The sequence below is a fragment of the Danio rerio genome, chromosome 20, assembly GCF_052040795.2.
Source record: "Danio rerio strain M-AB ecotype USA chromosome 20, GRCz13ab, whole genome shotgun sequence".
NCBI lineage: Eukaryota > Metazoa > Chordata > Actinopteri > Cypriniformes > Danionidae > Danio > Danio rerio.
This window is the reverse complement of record NC_141040.1, coordinates 53,593,323-53,614,592: the sequence shown is the minus strand read 5'-3', so window position 1 is coordinate 53,614,592 and position 21,270 is coordinate 53,593,323. Positions and strand designations below refer to the sequence as shown.

The window sequence follows — 21,270 nt, the reverse complement described above, 5'->3', positions numbered from 1 at the left end:
TATGATTTGCTCATCTCCCAATGACGGTTGGGTTTAGGGATGATGTTCGGTGCCATGCCTCCTTTTTAAAATTGTATATTTTTGTACGACTGAACTTGCATGTATTCGTATGATTTAGCCACTAAGCTGACAGAACGTAATTTATTTATTTAATTATTTATTTTTTCTCGTGAGATCAGTCTGGCGGCAGAACAACAGCATAAACAAAAATGAAATTTATAACCTCAGGTACTGATTATGGGATTTATTCAGTGTTAAATGCTTCTAATGTAAGTTTGAACACCCTAAATGTGATATTTATTACCGTACTACTGAAAGCAGCAGCAGATAGTTTAACTCGTTTAACTTGAAAATAAAATAACTTTTATTCACACTATTAACCATTGGTTTATTTAAATAAAATAACTTGCAAACATTTTGAATGAAATTTAAACGGTAATGTTAAATATGTATTAATTAAATTATATCCCTTTTTATTTAGTTGGGAGTGCAATGGCTGGTATTTAAATGAATGGGACTAGTATTGTGTGTCGTATCATGATTGGTGCGGACAGCTAAATTGCTTGTTGCTGGAATTTTTCTGTTTGCGCATTTAGTTAAGACACAGTGATATTTTACAGCTGTGCTTTTCAGAATATTCATGTCTGGCTGTGGTGAGAAATAAAAAAAAAAAACAAATGGGATATTTTAATATGAAGATTGTTTGTTGAATACAAAGTCTTCTGTTACTCACATTTTTCTTCTGTAAAATAAAATCAGCCCAGTAAGCTCACTTCTGATCTGATTCGCAGAAGGCTAAATTATTTGAGTTGAACCAAAGGGCGATTATAACGATGGATTGGGAAAGTTTGTTTTTGTCTTGACAGCATATTTTCTGGTTTTATTATTTATTTAAAAGAAAAACTTTTTAATTTAGAAATATATTTTTGGGAGTAAAACATTAATTCAAAAGCAATTTATTATGTTTTTTTATTAGAATAAATATGTAATGTAACTCCTCTGAATTCTCACACACATTTGCTGGAAGAAAGATCATACAATGGTTTGTTTATAAACATTAATCAGTTCTAAATGATGCTTCCAAGACTGTCTTGAATCATTTTCAAAAAAAAAAAAGAAAAAAAAAAAAGCGTGTCAGCCAGCCAGATAGTTATATCTTGGTTGCAAGTTTAAATCGCCAAAATTCACAACAAAGTTGATTGCCTCAGTGAAAACCACATGTTTAAGTTTGCAGAGCTTAAAACTGCACATTGTTCACATTTATTTACTTATTCAACAGTTTTTATTTTCTTTTTAACTTTATCTGAGACACCAAATGAACAGAACAGTAATAGCTTTGAGTACTAAAAGGCTTTTAGTAATCAAAGTAGGCCTTTTCCACTAAATTTGCTTTAAACCAGTGGTCTCAAAGTGAAATCCTGGACAGCCATAGCTAGTTTATCTCCAACCACCTCCAGCTCACACCTGCTTAATAGTCTCCAGTAGTCTTGAACACCTTAGTTAAATGGTTCAGCTGTGTTTGATTAGGACTGGAGCCAAACTGCAGAGTTGCGGCCCTCCGGGAATCGAGTTTGAGACCTATGCTTTAAACCAGGGTTCAACAATCACGTTCCTTGAGGTCCGGTGCCCTGCAGGGTTTAGCTCCAACTTGCCTCAACACACCTGCCTGGGTGTTTCATGTATACCTAGTAAGACCTTGATTAGCTTGTTCAGGTAGGTTTGATTAGGGTTGGAGCTAAAACTTGCAGAACACCTGCCCTCCAGAAACAAGTTTGGTGATCCCTGCTTTAAACCAGCAACCTTTTCAATCATCAATATGTGGGGTTTGTGGTGTATTCAACTTTTTTTTCTGTTTTTCCTCAGCATCTGCCCAAAGTGTTTCATTTTATAACAAGGATACGACAGGGGAGATCCAACGAGCCACGTTTAAAAACGATCAGGTCAAGAGGATCTTCCATGGAAGCTTCCACAAGGTAATTTGCTCCTTTATTTAATGTTTTTTTATGCATGTTGATTATGTAACGCTGTTGTTTTTTGTAGTACATTAGTCTTCAGGTGATAATCTAGTGCAGTTTTTCTAGATAAAGATCTTTGCTGAAGATGCTTGTGTGCTGTTGGGGATGTTTTCATCCTCTCTGAGGTGATGTTGAGTCTTTATTTGGCCCTGAATTTCTCTGCGTTTCAGCAAATGGAATGGTTTTTGGTGACAAATCTTATTTTAATAAAATGATTTGAAATTTTTCAAAAATTCAACAATGCTCTCTGGGCAAATTGACTACCCTTTCATTATGTTGGTGGCTGTTTTTGCCCCAATGACTTCCATTATAATGAGATTTATTAATTGCAAAGCCATGGCAGCATTTAATCACGCATTCTTGATTGTTGCTGGTTTTTCTTGTTGGGAAGAGGTACAACTTGTACGTTTTACTGTTGATTATAAGAATCATCACCATTGCAATCAAAAAAGCTTCAATACAATGGAAGTCAACGGGGCAAAAACAGCCCCAAACATAATGAAAGGGTATTCAATTTGAACAGTACATAAAGGTAAAATTTTAATCGCAATTTACAGTGCTTATTTTGCTAGCACATGTTGTTACTTTTATGATGTGTTCACACAAGATGCGGCACTTGCGAGTAAATCGGTTTACTAAAAAGTTTACTTTGCACATCAAATTCGTCTCAATCACGCGTCAAATTCACATCACAATAGATGCCAATTCGAATCATAGGCTGGGCTTCTGTCTGCTTGGTGACTCTAGCTTAGTTGCTAAATGGCTAAAATGGATTTTATTGAGAGTAGCTGTGCTTTATGTACTTAAGGAAGGCTGAAAAATTGCGTAGATTCATTCGGCGCCGTGTCTGATTACACTAGATCCTTTTTAGAGGTGCATCTAGCTCTTTGAGTTCATCAACTCCTCCACAACCAGTACCTGGATAATGGAAGCTTTCAGTGGTGGTTCAGATTGAGCCCAGTTTGATGAGCTGTTGTCTGTTGTCGGCAAGTGTTTTTCCATGAAAAACAGGCATTACATCATAATTACACCCCTACATGGAATGATTTTTGGTGACAAATTAAACTTTTGCTGAAATTTGCTGAGCCTGGTCAGTACCTGGATGGGAGACCACTAGGGAACACTAGGTTGCTGTTGGAAGTGGTGTTAGTGAGACCAGCAGGGGGCGCTCAACCTGTGGTCTATGTGAGTCCTAATGTCCCAGTATAGTGAAGGGGACACTACACTGTCAGTGGGCGCCGTCTTTCGGATGAGACATTAATCCGAGGTCCTGACTCTCTGTGGCAATTAAAAATCCCATGGCACTTCTCGTGAAGGAGTAGGGGTGTAACCCTGGTGTCCTGGCCAAAGTCCCTCTATCGGCCCATATGATCCTGGCCTCCCAATCATCCCCATCCAACGAATTGGCTTTATCACTGTCTCTGCTCTCCACCAATAGCTGGTGTGTGGTGAGCGCACTGGCGCCGTCGTCCTGTGGCAGCCGTCGCATCATTCAAGTGGATGCTGCACACTAGTGGTGGTGTGGAGAGACCCCCCTCATAATTGTGAAGCGCTTTGGGTGTATGGCCATACACAATAAATGCGCTATATAAATACACATTACATTACATTACATTACAAGAGCAAGCTTCTGATTGGTTAATGGTTAAAGATTTTTGCAGCGCTGCATGCGAGTTAATACGCAAAATGCTCAACTCGTACTATACATTTGCACGAATCGCGCTGCAGTATGTTTATTCGCTTCTTTGCAGTGACTTAACATGTAAATCACTCACGCTGGACGCTTCATCTGGTTTGAACGCAGCATTAGGTGAACAATCCATCTGTGCAAGTTAATCCACTGGAAAGAGTGGAACGTTTTAAATCCAACCATTTGCTTCCTATCTGAAACGGCAGTTTTCTGATCATGTCAGTTTGACGGATTGGGCGAAATATGCATAGCCGTGCCCCATCAACCGTTCATTTGCTGTGAGTGAAAGATGAGAGAAGGAGCACAAAAATAAAGCTCCGCCCCCTTCTCAATATTCCATTTTAGTTGGAAGTACTTCATAGTGCTACATTAATAGTCTACAGCAACCTCTGGTTCACACTGACTTTGAGATGTTCAAGTTCAAGTTCAATTTATATACATAGCTTGTTTCTCCACTGCCACAAGGCTGCACAAAGTGCTTTACAGAGAAAAAATAAACATTTTAATTCAGATATTCTGGTTGTGACATCACAATATGGTGAAGGCTTGGCTCGTGAATATCAATATGAACTATTTGTCTCGAACTTTAATTGGTTTGGTAAATTAATTCACAACAGCATAGCCATTTTCCCTTTTTTTTTTTTTTTTGGAATACAGAGTTGCAAAATTTTGTAAAACACTCAGAAGCTGTATTAAATCTGTATTAGATACTCTTCATCTCTACCTTAGATGTTTTATTAAATGAAAAGGTCGGAGCAAATTAAGCAGTGGCAAAGAAATGGTTCTCTTCTATAAATTATGCTTGTGTCTCAGAGCCAAACTGTGTGAGGTCTTCAGCAAAACAAATGGCCTTTATGTGTGAAGGCAGCAAAACATGGACAGATGTTCATGGATGTATAGATCAAGGGAGTCATTTTCTTCAAGAAGACCACAGCCTGCAACTGTGGAATGGAAATGTAGAATGAAGGAACGTTGCTGTCAGCAAACTAATTTGCTCTGTACAATCTATGGCTTTTTTGCCAAAAGGAAGAACAAACAATTGTTTCTTACAAATTACATTTGGTTTAGATTTGGAAAGCTGCACAACTCAATGCTCAAAGGTTAATTAATCAAGTCACGTTTAGTATGTTGCAACCTTGAAGGGCCTATTATGCAAAAATCCCTCTTATAAGGGGTTTAAATATAGTTGTGTGGCAACAATCTGTGAATATAACCGGCCTCTAATGGTAAAAATGTATTAATTTTATTTTTTTATAATCACACTTGATATAATCAGTGTGCAGAAAAACTTTGATTGACATTTTCCGTTTGTACATGTCATCAAAGGGGGAAAGCCCCGCCCATTGGTTAAGATCTCTCCCTCATTAGCAAAGGATGCTACGTTTTTAAACAAAACATTTTGAATATGTAGCTCCGCCCTCTTTAAAAAAAATCTCATTTGAATTTAAAGAGGTAGTCACTAAAATTACACCATTAGGATCATAGCCTAAAAGGGGCAAATTCAGAGAGTTATAAAACATTATTTGTGTGGTATTTTGAGCTGGAACTTCACATGCACACTCTAGGGACATCAGAGACTTATTTTACATCTTGTGAAAAGCGGCATAATAGGTCTTCTTTAAGTGCAACTGGCTTTAGTAGTTAGTATTTCTGTCACGATTCGGCAAAGGGAATGACGCAGACTTAAGCGCAGGACCTCAAATGGGTTTATTATTAATAATAATAATAATAATAATAATAATAATAATAATAAATATAGCTGCAAGCAGCAATTAACGGGGGTCAAGCAGTTTAGCAGGGTAAGGTCATATAGCAGTTAGGACGCCTGTAAGTAGTTTATTCGACAACGAAATATACGATTAGAGTGTTAAAGTTTATAGATTGAGCTAACAAATGTTTGATTAAACACTCTAGAGAAGCAACTTCGATTTTTACATATTGACAAATTTTTAATGAACATTTCGAGTGACCGCTTTTATGTCAAAGTGACCAGTATAAGCAGCCCTAAGATGTAATGTGTAGATCGATTCATGGCACCTTAGACAAAGACACGACATGTCAAATTTTAAGTTAATCAGATAAATGGTTACTCAGATACAGTGATTTTACAATGTATAGCGCCATCATGTGGCCATTGTCTATGAGTTTTATGCTATGACCTTAGACTGACCTCTTGCATACGTGTAATAAGTTTGGTGAAGATATTTTAATTCCTTCATGAGTTATGGCTATTTTAGCTCTTCTTAATAAAAATGACAAAAGAGCAGTGAATAAGCTATTAGTGATCTCCTATTGCCATCTAGTGGCCACAGTGTAATTTATTTATGTGATTACAGCCATTTAGGTGTGCATAAACATATCCCTTCTATAATTGAGCATGTTCTAACTATATAAAATGAAAAATTTGTATTTTATTAAAATAATAAAAAATCTACAGAGTAAAAAGTGTGACAAGCTTTGACTAAATTTGATCTTAAATGCATTAACTGTGTTCAGGCCATGTCAGTTTGGGATTCAGAATGCATTACATTACATTACATTCTTTGCTATAGAGCAGTAAAATAAACAATAAATGGTCTGTTACTGCCATCTAGAAGCCACAGTTGTGATTTTCTTTACATGTTTTAAAACAAGGTGTTTAATTATAGAACCAGTTTTACCTATTGGAATTATTATGAAGAGGTTAACTGGGACTAAATTAGATGTTTAATGCATAACAGTGTTTACATCAGGTCAAATTATGATTCAGAATGATCCTAAATGCAATTTCCCTGACTTTAAACTCAAAAAAATGTAAAACAACAAAGGTATGCAAATGTTTTGAACAATAAATAAGTGGTCTTGTTGTGACATCTAGTGGTTAGAAATGGTAGGTGACAGTTAAAAGTCTGTGTTATAGTGGCTAAAATGATAGAATATTGAAAATATGTGTTTTTGAGACCTTTAAACATCCAAGATGGACAAAAAAAAAAAAACTTATAAATCATTTCAGTTATAAGTGTGTAAATGAAGCACATTTAGTTCATTTTAAAGCCATTTTAGCATGTTTTCAGAACCATTTCCACTATTATAGCGCCACCTATTTCCCGATCTCCACAAGATTTTGCATGTTTATTCACATTGATATGCCACATCTGCTCACCAACTTCTGTGATGTTTTGGGTTTTCCTTATTGGTTTACAGGCATGTAGGTTCGTGTAGACACGCCCCTTTTGTTAACGAGCCTGTTACAGCTATCTAAAATGGAAAGTTCCACTTTTTTTTTTGATAATTATTGATCTACTCAGTCCAGAGGTTCATACAACACTGGTTTCGTTGTGATTGAGTTAAAAACCAGGGACTAGTTCGCAAAAGTAGGTTTTGTTTATATTGATGGTTATTTAATGAACAGTTTGAGTAACAGCAGTGGTTTTAGTCTCAAACTGTTCAGTATGAGCAGACCTATCATATGATATGTAGATTAAGTGTATTTGTGAAATAGTGTTTAAATGAAGCACATTTACTTTATTTTTAAGGCAATTGGCATGTTTTTAAGACTATTTTTGCTATTATAGCGCCACCTATGGTTTGATCTTCACAAAATTTTGCAAGTTTCATCTCGTTGATATGGCACATGTGCTCACCAATTTCTGTGTTGTTTTGGGCTTTCCTTATTGGTTTACAGGCATGTAGGTTCGTGTGGACACGCCCCTTTTGTAAATTAGTCTGTTACAGCTAGCCAAAGTAAAAAGTTCCACTTTTTTTTGATAATTATTGATCTACACAGTCCAGAGATTCTAACAACACTGGTTTCGTCGCGATTGAACTAAAAACCAGGGACTAGTTCGCAAAAGTAGGTTTTTCCTATATTGATGAATATTTAACAAACGGTGTGAGTGAGAGCAGTGGTTTGAGTGTCAAACTGTTCAGTATGAGCAGGCCTATCATATGATATGTATTTTGTGTGGTTGCGCAAAAGGTTGTGTGATACACAACCCATTACACACTAAAAATACGTAAAATTGCCCCCTAGTGGTCGATTTCTTTCAAAATTCTTACAGACCTCTAGGACCATGAGTCGAACATGCCCAGCGAGTTTCGTTTCGATCACTCATCGTTAACCTTGTTAAATGGCTGCTCAATTTTAATTGTCCAATGGCGGCCATGTTTTTTGAGATATCCCAATGTCCTTATAGTATGTTATGACAACTTGGTCAAAGACACTGCATGCCAAATTTCAAGCTGATTGGACTAACGGCTGTAAGGTTAGAGTAATTTTTATGTTTTTTTAGCTTTATAGCGCCACCATGTGGCCAAAGTCTGCGGGTTTTGCAGTGTCACCTCAAATTGAGCTTATGCATGTGTGTGCCAAGTTTGGTGATGATATCTCATTTCGTTCAAAAGTTATAGCTCAAATTAGCATTTAGCTTCAATTAGCATCGAACATTGTTGTGTACTGTTTCGAGTGAGAATAAAAATGTCAACTTTTTTTTGATAATTATTGATATTCAGTGTCCAGAGAACATTTGAGAGCTGGTTTGGTTTAGATTGAGTGAAAAACCTAGGACTAGTTCGCAAAAGTAGGTTTCGGACAAATCGCGATGTAGCGCGAAAACGGTGCGTCGTAGAGCAAAAAGTTCAGCTGTGCACTTTTGTTGGGGCTAACCCAAGGATTGGAAAAATGTAAAGTTTTTGAGTCTACGACAAACGGTGAACGTATAGCAGGCAAAAATGTCCAAAAAGTGGGTTTTTGGCGCCATAGCGCCACCTATGGTCCGATTTGGCTGATCTTTTGTGAGAATGTAGTGTACCGGGGTACTACGATCTGGCCAAGTTTCAGCTCTCTCGGCCTTACGGTTTGGTCTGGGCAATAGTGACTTCGGCAGAATAATAATAATAAATATAGCTGCAAGCAGCAATTAACGGGGGTCAAGCAGTTTAGCAGGGTAAGGTCATATAGCAGTTAGGACGCCTGTAAGTAGTTTATTCGACAACGAAATATACGATTAGAGTGTTAGAGCTTATAGATTGAGCTAACAAATGTTTGATTAAACACTCCAGAAAAGCAATTTCAGTTTTTACATATTGACAAATTTTTAATGAACATTTCGAGTGACCGCTTTTATGTCAAAGTGACCAGTATAAGCACCCCTATGATATGTGTAGATCGAGTCATGGCACCTTAGACAAAGACACGGCATGTCAAATTTTAAGTTAGTCAGATAAATGGTTACTCAGATACAGTGATTTTACAATGTATAGCGCCATCATGTGGCCAATGTCTACAAGTTTTATGCTATGACCTTAGACTGACCACTTGCATACGTGTAACAAGTTTGGTAAAGATATTTTAATTCCTTCATGAGTTATGGCTATTTTAGCTCTTCTTAATAAAAATGACAAAAGAGCAGTGATTAAGCTATTAGTGATCTCCTACTGCCATCTAGTGGCCACGGTGTAATTTATTTATGTGATTACAGCCATTTAGCATAAACATATCCCTTCTATAATTGAGCATGTTCTAACTATATAAAATGAAAAATTTGTATTTTATTAAAATAATTATAAATCTACAGAGTAAAAAGTGTGACAAGCTTTGACTAAATTTGATCTTAAATGGATTAACTGTGTTCATGCCATGTCAGTTTGGGATTCAGAATGCATTACATAACATTACATTACATTCTTTGCTATAGAGCAGTAAAATAAACAATAAGTGCTCTGTTACTGCCATCTAGAAGCCACAGTTGTGAATTTCTTTACATGTTTTAAAACAAGGTGTTTAATCATAGTACCAGTTTTACCTATTAGAATTATTATGAAGAGGTTAACTGGGACCAAATTAGATGTTTAATGCATAACAGTGTTTACATGAGGTCAAAATATGATTCAGAATGATCCTAAATGCAATTTCCCTGACTTTAAACTCAAAAAATGTAAAACAACAAAGGTATGCAAATGTTTTGAACAATAAATAAGTGGTCTTGTTGTGACATCTAGTGGTTAGAAATGGTGGGTGACAGTTAAAAGTCTGTGTTATAGTGGCTAAAATGATAGAATATTGAAAATATGTTTTTGAGACCTTTAAACATCCAAGATGGACAAAAAAAACAACAACTTATAAATCATTTCAGTGAAAAGTGTGTAAATGAAGCACATTTACTTCATTTTTAAGCCATTTTAGCATGATTTTAGAACCATTTCTACTATTATAGCGCCACCTATTGCCCGATCACCACAAAATTTTGCATGTTTATTCGCATTGATATGCCACATGTGCTCATCAATTTCTGTGATGTTTTGGGTTTTCCTTATTGGTTTACAGGCATGTAGGTTCGTGTAGACACGCCCCTTTTGTAAATGAGCCTGTTACAGCTATCTAAAATGGAAAGTTCAACTTTTTTTTGATAATTATTGATCTACTCAGTCCAGAGGTTCATACAACTTTGGTTTCGTTGTGATCGAGTTAAAAACTAGAGACTAGTTTGCAAAAGTAGGTTTTGTTTATATTGATGGTTTTTTAATGAACAGTTTGAGTAACAGCAGTGGTTTTAGTGTCAAACTGTTCAGTATGAGCAGACCTATCATATGATATGTAGATTAAGTGTATTTGTGAAATAGTATGTAAATGAGGCACATTTACTTTATTTTTAAGCCATTTGGCATGTTTTTAAGACTATTTTTGCTATTATAGCGCCACCTATGGTTTGATCTTCACAAAATTTGGCAAGTTTCATCTCGTTGATATGCCACATGTGCTCACCAATTTCTGTGTTGTTTTGGGCTTTCCTTATTGGTTTACAGGCATGTATGTTCGTGTGGACACGCCCCTTTTGTAAATTAGCCTGTTACAGCTAGCCAAAGTGAAAAGTTCCACTTTTTTTTGATAATTATTGATCTACACAGGCCGGAGATTCCAACAACACTGGTTTCGTTGCGATTGAACTAAAAACCAGGGACTAGTTCGCAAAAGTAGGTTTTGTTTATATTGATGGTTTTTTAATGAACAGTTTGAGTAACACCAGTGGTTTTAGTCTCAAACTGTTCAGTATGAGCAGACCTATCATATGATATGTAGATTGAGTGTTTTTTGTGAAATAGTATGTAAATGAAGCAAATTTACTTTATATTTAAGCGATTTAGCAATATTTAAAAACTATTTTTGCTATTGTAGCGCCACCTATGGTTTGATCGTCACAAAATTTTGCAAGTTTCATCTCGTTGATATGCCACATGTGTTCACCAATTTCTGTGATGTTGTGAGTTTTTCTTATTGGTTTACAGGCATGTAGGTTCGTGTGGACAAGCCTCTTTTGTAAATTAGCCTGTTACAGCTAGCCAAAGTGAAAAGTTCAACTTTTTTTTGATAATTATTGATCTACACAGTCCAGAGATTCCAACAACACTGGTTTCGTCGCGATTGAGTGAAAAACCAGGGACTAGTTCGCAAAAGTAGGTTTTTCCTATATTGAGGAATATTTTACGAACGGTGTAAGTGACAGCAGTGGTTTGAGTGTCAAACTGTTCGGTATGAGCAGGCCTATCATATGATATGTATTTTGTGTGGTTGCGCAAAAGGTTGTGTGATACACAACCCATTACTCACTAAAAATACGTAAAATCGCCCCCTAGTGGCCGATTTCTTTCAAAATTCTTACAGACCTCTAGGACCTTAAGTCGAACATGCCCAGCGAGTTTCGTTTTGATCACTCATCGTTAACCTTGTTAAATGGCTGCTCAATTTTAATTGGCCAATGGCGGCCATGTTTTTTGAGATATCCCAATGTCCTTATAGTATGTTATGACAACTTGGTCAAAGACACTGCATGCCAAATTTCAAGCTGATTGGACTAACGGCTGTAAGGTTAGAGTAATTTTTATGTTTTTTTAGCTTTATAGCGCCACCATGTGGCCAAAGTCTGCGGGTTTTGCAGTGTCACCTCAAATTGAGCTTATGCATGTGTGTACCAGGTTTGGTGATGATATCTCATTTCGTTCAAAAGTTATAGCTCAAATTAGCATTTAGCTTCAATTAGCGTCAAACATTGTTGTGTACTGTTTCGAGTGAGAATAAAAATGTCAACTTTTTTTTGATAATTATTGATATTCAGTGTCCAGAGAACATTTGAGAGCTGGTTTGGTTTAGATTGAGTGAAAAACCTAGGACTAGTTCGCAAAAGTAGGTTTCGGACAAATCGCGATGTAGCGCGAAAACGGTGCGTCGTAGAGCAAAAAGTTCAGCTGTGCACTTTTGTTGGAGCTAACCCAAGGATTGGAAAAATGTAAAGTTTTTGAGTCTACGACAAACGGTGAACGTATAGCAGGCAAAAATGTCCAAAAAGTGGGTTTTTGGCGCCATAGCGCCACCTATGGTCCGATTTGGCTGATCTTTTGTGAGAATGTAGTGTACCGGGGTACTACGATCTGGCCAAGTTTCAGCTTTCTCGGCCTTACGGTTTGGTCTGGGCAATAGTGACTTCGGCAGAATAATAATAATAATAATAATAATAATAATAATAAAAATTTTAACAAAAACAATAGGGTTTCAGCGCTTCGCGCTTGACCCCCTAATAATAATAAATATAGCTGCAAGCAGCAATTAACGGGGGTCAAGCAGTTTAGCAGGGTAAGGTCATATAGCAGTTAGGACGCCTGTAAGTAGTTTATTCGACAACGAAATATACGATTAGAGTGTTAAAGTTTATAGATTGAGCTAACAAATGTTTGATTAAACATTCCAAAAAACTATTTCGGTTTTTTACATATTGGCAAATTTTTAATGAACATTTTGAGTGACCGCTTTTATGTCAAAGTGACCAGTATAAGCAGCCCTATGATATAATGTGTAGATCGAGTCATGGCACCTTAGACAAAGACACGACATGTCAAATTGTAAGTTAATCAGATAAATGGTTACTCAGATACAGTGATTTTACAATGTATAGCGCCATCATGTGGCCATTGTCTACGAGTTTTATGCTATGACCTTAGACTGACCTCTTGCATATGTGTAACAAGTTTGGTGAAGATATTTTAATTCCTTCCTGAGTTATGGCTATTTTAGCTCTTCTTAATAAAAATGACAAAAGAGCAGTGAATAAGCTATTAGTGATCTCCTACTGCCATCTAGTGGCCACAGTGTAATTTATTTATGTGATTACAGCCATTTAGGTGTGCATAAACATATCCCTTCTATAATTGAGCATGTTCTAACTGTAATAAATGAAAAATTTGTATTTTATTAAAATAATTAAAAGTCTACAGAGTAAAAAGTGTGAAAAGCTTTAACTAAATTTGATCTTAAATGGATTAACTGTGTTCATGCCATGTCAGTTTGGGATTCAGAATGCATTACATAACATTACATTACATTCTTTGCTATAGAGCAGTAAAATAAACAATAAGTGGTGTGTTACTGCCATCTAGAAGCCACAGTTGTGATTTTCTTTACATATGTTTTAAAACAATGTGTTTAATCATAGAACCAGTTTTACCTATTAGAATTATTATGAAGAGGTTAACTGGGACCAAATTAGATGTTTAATGCATAACAGTGTTTACATCAGGTCAAAATGTGATTCAGAATGATCCTAAATGCAATTCCCCTGACTTTAAACTTAAAAAAATGTAAAACAACAAAGGTATGCAAATGTTTTGAACAATAAATAAGTGGTCTTGTGACATCTAGTGGTTAGAAATGGTAGGTGACAGTTGAAAGTCTGTGTTATAGTGGCTAAAATGATAGAATATTGAAAATGTGTTGGAGACCTTTAAACATCCAAGATGGACAAAAAAAAATAACTTATAAATCATTTCAGTGATAAGTGTGTAAATGAAGCACATTTACTTCATTTTTAAGCCATTTTAGCATGTTTTTAGAACCATTTCCACTATTATAGCGCCACCTATTGCCCAATCTCCACAAGATTTTGCATGTTTATTCACATTGATATGCCACATCTGCTCACCAATTTCTGTGATGTTTTGGGTTTTCCTTATTGGTTTACAGGCATGTAGGTTCGTGTAGACACGCCCCTTTTGTAAATGAGCCTGGTACAGCTATCTAAAATGGAAAGTTCAACTTTTTTTTGATAATTATTGATCTACTCAGTCCAGAGGTTCATACAACACTGGTTTCGTTGCGATTGAGTTAAAAACCAGGGACTAGTTTGCAAAAGTAGGTTTTGTTTATATTGATGGTTTTTTTAATGAACAGTTTGAGTAACAGCAGTGGTTTTAGTCTCAAACTGTTCAGTATGAGCAGACCTATCATATGATATGTAGATTGAGTGTTTTTAGTGAAATAGTGTTTAAATGAAGCAAATTTACTTTATTTTTAAGCGATTTAGCATTATTTAAAGACTATTTTTGCTATTATAGCGCCACCTATGGTTTGATCTTCACAAAATTTTGCAAGGTTCTTCACATTGATATGGCACATGTGCTCACCAATTTCTGTGATGTTGTGAGTTTTCCTTATTGGTTTACAGGCATGTAGGTTCGTGTGGACATGCCTCTTTTGTAAATTAGCCTGTTACAGCTAGCCAAAGTAAAAAGTTAAACTTTTTTTTGATAATTATTGATCTACACAGTCCAGAGATTCTAACAACACTGGTTTCGTCGCGACTGAACTAAAAACCAGGGACTAGTTCGCAAAAGTAGGTTTTTCCTATATTGATGAATATTTAACGAACGGTGTAAGTGACAGCAGTGGTTTGAGTGTCAAACTGTTCGGTATGAGCAGGCCTATCATATGATATGTATTTTGTGTGGTAGCGCAAAAGGTTGTGTGATACACAACCCATTACACACTAAAAATACGTAAAATCGCCCCCTAGTGGCCGATTTCTTTCAAAATTCTTACAGACCTCAAGGACCGTGAGTCGAACATGCCCAGCGAGTTTCGTTTTGATCACTCATCGTTAACCTTGTTAAATGGCTGCTCAATTTTTATTGGCTAATGGCGGCCATGTTTTTTGAGATATGCCAATGTCCTTATAGTATGTTATGACAACTTGGTCAAAGACACTGCATACCAAATTTCAAGCTGATTGGAGTAATGGTTGTAAGGTTAGAGTAATTTTTATGTTTTTTAAACTTTATAGCGCCACCATGTGGCCAAAGTCCACGGGTTTTGCACTGTCACATCAAATTAAGCTTACACATAGGTGTACCAAGTTTGGTGATGATATCTCATTCCTTTCAAAAGTTATAGCTACAATTAGCAATTAGCTTCAATTAGCATCGAACATTGTTGTGTACTGTTTCGTGCGAGAAAAAAAATTTCAACTTTTTTTTGATAATTATTGATATTCAGTGTCCAGAGAACATTTCAGAGCTGGTTTGGTTCAGATTGGGCAAAAAACCTAGGACTAGTTCGCAAAAGTAGGTTTTGGACAAATCGCGATGTAGCGGGAAAACGGTCCACCGTAGAGAAAATCTGGGTCACTCCACTTTTGTTCGGGCTGACCCAAGGATTCCAAATATGTAATTTTTTTGAGTCTACGACAAACGATGTACAAATGGCGGCCAAAATATTGGGTTTTGGCGCAATAGCGCCACCTATGGGCCGATTTGGCTGATCTTCGGTGAGAATGTAGTGTACCGGAGTACTACCATCTGACCAAGTTTCAGCTCTCTCGGACTTACGGTTTGGTCTGGGCAATAGTGACTTCGGCAGAATAATAATAATAAATATAGCTGCAAGCAGCAATTAACGGGGGTCAAGCAGTTTAGCAGGGTAAGGTCATATAGCAGTTAGGACGCCTGTAAGTAGTTTATTCAACAACGAAATATACGATTAGAGTGTTAAAGTTTATAGATTGAGCTAACAAATGTTTGATTAAACTCTCCAGAGAAGCAACTTCGATTTTTACATATTGACAAAATTTTAATGAACATTTCGAGTGACCGCTTTTATGTCAAAGTGACCAGTATAAGCAGCCCTATGATATAATGTGTAGATCGAGTCATGGCACCTTAGACAAAGACACGACATGTCAAATTTTAAGTTAATCAGATAAATGGTTACACAGATACAGTGATTTTACAATGTATAGCGCCATCATGTGGCCATTGTCTACGAGTTTTATGCTATGACCTTAGATTGACCTGTTGCATATGTGTAACAAGTTTGGTGAAGATATTTTAATTCCTTCATGAGTTATGGCTATTTTAGCTCTTCTTAATAAAAATGAGAAAAGAGCAGTGAATAAGCTATTAGTGATCTCCTACTGCCATCTAGTGGCCACAGTGTAATTTATTTATGTGATTACAGCCATTTAGGTGTGCATAAACATATCCCTTCTATAATTGAGCATGTTCTAACTATATAAAATGAAAAATTTGTATTTTATTAAAATAATTAAAAATCTACAAAGTAAAAAGTGTGAAAAGCTTTAACTAAATTTAATCTTAAATGCATTAACTGTGTTCATGTCATGTCAGTTTGGGATTCAGAATGCATTACATAACATTACATCACATTCTTTGCTATAGAGCAGTAAAATAAACAATAAGTGCTCTGTTACTGCCATCTAGAAGCCACAGTTGTGATTTTCTTTACACATGTTTTAAAACAATGTGTTTAATTATAGAACCAGTTTTACCTATTAGAATTATTATGAAGAGGTTAACTGGGACCAAATTAGATGTTTAATGCATAACAGTGTTTACATCAAGTCAAAATATGATTCAGAATGATCCTAAATGCAATTTGCCTGACTTTAAACTCAAAAAATTAAAAACAACAAAGGTATGCAAATGTTATGAACAATAAATAAGTGGTCTTGTTGTGACATCTAGTGGTTAGAAATGGTAGGTGACAGTTGAAAGTCTGTGTTATAGTGGCTAAAATGATAGAATATTGAAAATGTGTTTTTGAGACCTTTAAACATCCAAGATGGACAAAAAAAAAACTTATAAATCATTTCAGTGATAAGTGTGTAAATGAAGCACATTTACTTCATTTTTAAGCCATTTTAGCATGTTTTAGAACCATTTCCACTATTATAACGCCACCTATTGCCCAATCTCCACAAGATTTTGCATGTTTATTCACATTGATATGCCACATGTGCTCACCAATTTCTGTGATGTTTTGGGTTTTTCTTATTGGTTTACAGGCATGTAGGTTCGTGTAGACACGCCCCTTTTGTAAATGAGCCTGTTACAGCTATCTAAAATGGAAAGTTCAACTTTTTTTTGATAATTATTGATCTACTCAGTCCAGAGGTTCATACAACACTGGTTTCGTTGCGATTGAGTTAAAAACCAGGGACTAGTTCGCAAAAGTAGGTTTTGTTTATATTGATGGTTTTTTAATGAACAGTTTGAGTAACAGCAGTGGTTTTAGTCTCAAACTGTTCAGTATGAGCAGACCTATCATATGATATTTAGATTAAGTGTTTTTTGTGAAATAGTGTGTAAATGAAGCAAATTTACTTTATTTTTAAGCCATTTAGCATTACTTAAAGACTATTTTTGCTATTGTAGCGCCACCTATGGTTTGATTTTCACAAAATTTTGCAAGTTTCATCTCGTTGATATGCCACATGTGCTCACCAATTTCTGTGATGTTTTGGGCTTTCCTTATTGGTTTACAGGCATGTAGGTTCGTGTGGACAAGCCCCTTTTGTAAATTAGCCTGTTACAGCTAGCCAAAGTGAAAAGTTCAACTTTTTTTTGATAATTATTGATCTACACAGTCCAGAGATTCCAACAACACTGGTTTCGTCACGATTGAGTGAAAAACCAGGGACTAGTTCGCAAAAGTAGGTTTTTCCTATATTGATGAATATTTAACGAACGGTGTAGGTGACAGCAGTGGTTTTAGTGTCAAACTGTTCGGTATGAGCAGGCCTATCATATGATATGTATTTTGTGTGGTTGCGCAAAAGGTTGTGTAATACACAACCTATTACACAGTAAAAATATGTAGTATCGCCCCCTAGTGGCCGATTTCTTTCAAAATTCTTACAGATCTCTAGGACCATGAGTTGAACATGCCCAGCGAGTTTCGTTCCGATCACTCATCGTTAACCCTGTTAAATGGCTGCTCAATTTTAATTGGCCAATGGCGGCCATGTTTTTTGAGGTATGCCAATGTCCTTATAGTATGTTATGACAACTTGGTCAAAGACACTGCATGCCAAATTTCAAGCTGATTGGACTAATGGCTGTAATGTTAGAGTACTTTTTATGTTATTTAAACTTTATAGCGCCACCATGTGGCCAAAGTCCACGGGTTTTGCACTGTCACATCAAATTAAGCTTACACATATGTGTACCAAGTTTGGTGATGATATCTCATTCCTTTCAAAAGTTATAGCTACAATTAGCATTTAGCTTCAATTAGCATCGAACATTGTTGTGTACTGTTTCGTGCGAGAATAAAAATTTCAACTTTTTTTTGATAATTATTGATATTCAGTGTCCAGAGAACATTTCAGAGCTGGTTTGGTTCAGATTGGGCAAAAAACCTAGGACTAGTTCGCAAAAGTAGGTTTCGGACAAATCGCGATGTAGCGGGAAAACGGTCCACCGTAGAGAAAATCTGGGTCACTCCACTTTTGTTGGTGCTGACCCAAGGATTCCAAATATGTAATTTTTTTGAGTCTACGACAAACGGTGTACAAATGGCGGCCAAAATATTGGGTTTTGGCGCAATAGCGCCACCTATGGGCCGATTTGGCTGATCTTCGGTGAGAATGTAGTGTACCGGAGTACTACCATCTGACCAAGTTTCAGCTCTCTCGGACTTACGGTTTGGCCTGGGCAATAGTGACTTCGGCAGAATAATAATAATAAAAATCCTTACAAATACAATAGGGTTTCAGCGCTTCGCGCTTGACCCCCTAAAAATCCTTACAAATACAATAGGGTTTCAGCGCTTCGCGCTTGACCCCCTAATAAAACAAAAAGGGAACAAAAACAAACCTGGGGGGGTAACATAACTTAAATTAACTTGACTGGGTGGCCAGGGAAGAGTAGGGCTGGACTGGACATGACTGGACACTGAGGAGAAGGACAACGAACTGGCTCAGGACAGCAGACAAGAGGTAGTTATAAGCAGAAATAATTAACAAACAAACAGGTGAACATAATAAACTAATAATAGGTCAACAAGGAGGGTGAGACTAGACATTAGACAGGAGAGCACATGTCACAAAAACAACACAGGCCATGGGCTCACAAAAAACCGAAACCAACTAGACTGAGAACTGAGAATGAAACGACGCGCTGCAGACAGAACAAACACAAACACCAGAACGAGAGTGCGCATCCTAAGCTCGCTCAGACGGTGTTCATACAAAAAACACAGACAAGAACAGAATATGAGTGCTTAACCCGAGAAAACTGAAGCCAAGCACAGCATACATGACAGGACAGGACTAGAGACTAGACTATGCCACCGAAACAAGACCAAAGTGGCAGAGTCCTGACAATTTCAGTATTTATTCAGTAATAATTAGTAATTCAGAATTATTAAGACCTCAAAGTCCTGTCCATGTTTCTAAATTTCATTACAGCTTATTTGCATGTGCTTTCCTACATGTCTGAAGAGGCACGATTACACAAGCATCACATTTACTTTTATATTTAGTTCATTAAGGTGCCAAGGTGTACATCAGAAACCCTGCAATCTCATCCAAAACCATTTATAAATGCATCTGCCTTGCAGACAAACACGGAAAAAGTTACATTACTGCTTAATAAACAATTACATCAGACCGCTAGAAGATGCAGAGCGGATTTATACTCTGCATTCATCTTTGTCTCAGTGTCTGTTTGGCCTAGATCCTGTCAGACTGTCAGGTTGCCTGTCAAAGTTGACCACAGGGGATACATTCTTGTGTTTGAATGAGAGGTTTGGTGTCTTGTTTGTTGTGGTTTTGACTTGTGCGAACATCCCTGCTGCTTTCCGTCAGTCTGCTCCTTCAGGGAGAATGAAGAATGAGTGATATGACAGCGCATGATGGCATCAGGTATATATGCGGCGTATTTGTTTGGCAGTGGGCAGGAGCGCTTTGCAGTATTAGCATGGAAGAGCAACATTGAGTAATGAGAAATATAAGAATGGGAATTTCCCCAAGTAAATCAAAATCAAGAATTTATTAGGGGTGTTTATAGCAAAGCAGTGTTCACTGTAGTTTTCAAATTATTCTGCAATTTAGAAGTAAGCTATTTTCTGCCAGTTTTAGGACTTACAATTCATTTGTCTATTGGGAAATGACAAGAAATAACAAAAGGCAGTGAACCAGGGGTGTCCAAACTCGGTCCTGGAGGGCCGGTGTCCTGCAGATTTTAGCTCCAACTTTCTTCAACACACCTGCAAAGTTGTTTCTAGAAAGCCTAGTTAGAGCTTGATTAGCTAGCCCAGGTGTGTCTGATTGGGGTTGGAACTAAACTTTGCAGGACACACCAGCCCTCCAGGACCGAGTTTGGACATGCCTGCAGTAAACGGTCAAACAATTAGCTGCACAAATCAGTGTGTTTTATGATTACATATAGGAAAAAAAGTAATACAATAGGAAAATATCAGTTCGTATGAGTCAGGTTGAGCTTTATTGTCAGTCAGCTACATGTGTGGATATAAAGTGGAACGAAATGTTAACCGCGGTGCTACATAAATACACATAATCATAAATATGAACACAGCACTGTATGTAAAAGCTGTTAGGTTAAATGTTACTTTAAGCTGATACTAGTATCTTAAAAAATATTTACTCAAATATTATTTACTGTCATCATGGCAAAGATAAAATAAATCAGTTATTAGAAATGAGATATTAAAACTTTTGGGCTCTATTTTGACTGTCCATGCGCAGAGCGCAAAACGCAGGGCGCAAACGCTTTCAGGGCGTGTCAGAACGCGTTTTTGCTAATTTAAGGACGGGAAAATCTGCTTTGCGCCATGGCGCATGGTCTAAAAGGGTTGAGTTTATTTTCTTAATGAGTTATAGGTGTGTTTTGAGAATAAACCAATTAGAGTCTCATCTTCCATTCCCTTTAAGAGCCAGCTGCGTCGCACCAAGAGCGCATTCGCTATTTACAGGACGCAAAGTAAGTGTAAGTGGAAAAACTGAGCATTTCACAAGCAAACAGTTCACAGTTGACAGCTTTTTAACAGAAAACTGTTAAACAGAGCATCTACTGCATGAGAATGAGAGATAATGGATCTACTTTCACTTTCGCCCTTGGATAGGGAAATCTTTACGCACAGACATCAATTAGTCTATAAATAATTAATTTTGTTTGTTAAGCGCAAATATTCGTTTCAAAACTATTTCTAAATTCAGTTCTAATTTCCAGCAAACAAATAAACGAACAATAATAACGAAGTGTGCTCAAAAACCTGAGTTATATCCTAAAACACATGCTGTGCCCCTAAAACCTGCAGGTGGGCAAATCTAAGCTTGTTTTAATAAAACAAATATAAATATGGATATAATAAATAATACTGCTAATAATAATAACATTATACAAAAGCAAATTGTTATGAATGAACTGAAAAAGCCTCCCAAGATGAAGAAGACCTAAAAGCAGTGCTTTTTCATATTTATGTAGGCTAAAAAATAATATGTT

At 36.6% G+C, this 21,270-nt stretch overlaps 1 protein-coding gene across 14 annotated transcripts in view; it reads left to right on the top strand.

The window, feature by feature from the left end:
• The window catches only part of col12a1b (collagen, type XII, alpha 1b), a 243,441-nt gene that overhangs the window by 170,437 nt on the left and 51,734 nt on the right, over positions 1–21,270 (top strand). For all 14 annotated transcript variants that reach the window (XM_087298610.1, XM_087298613.1, XM_087298609.1 and 11 more), the window contains one exon: positions 1,864–1,973. In XM_087298610.1, coding sequence (XP_087154736.1) covers positions 1,864–1,973 — 110 coding nt within the window. The remainder of the gene's footprint in view (positions 1–1,863; positions 1,974–21,270) is intronic.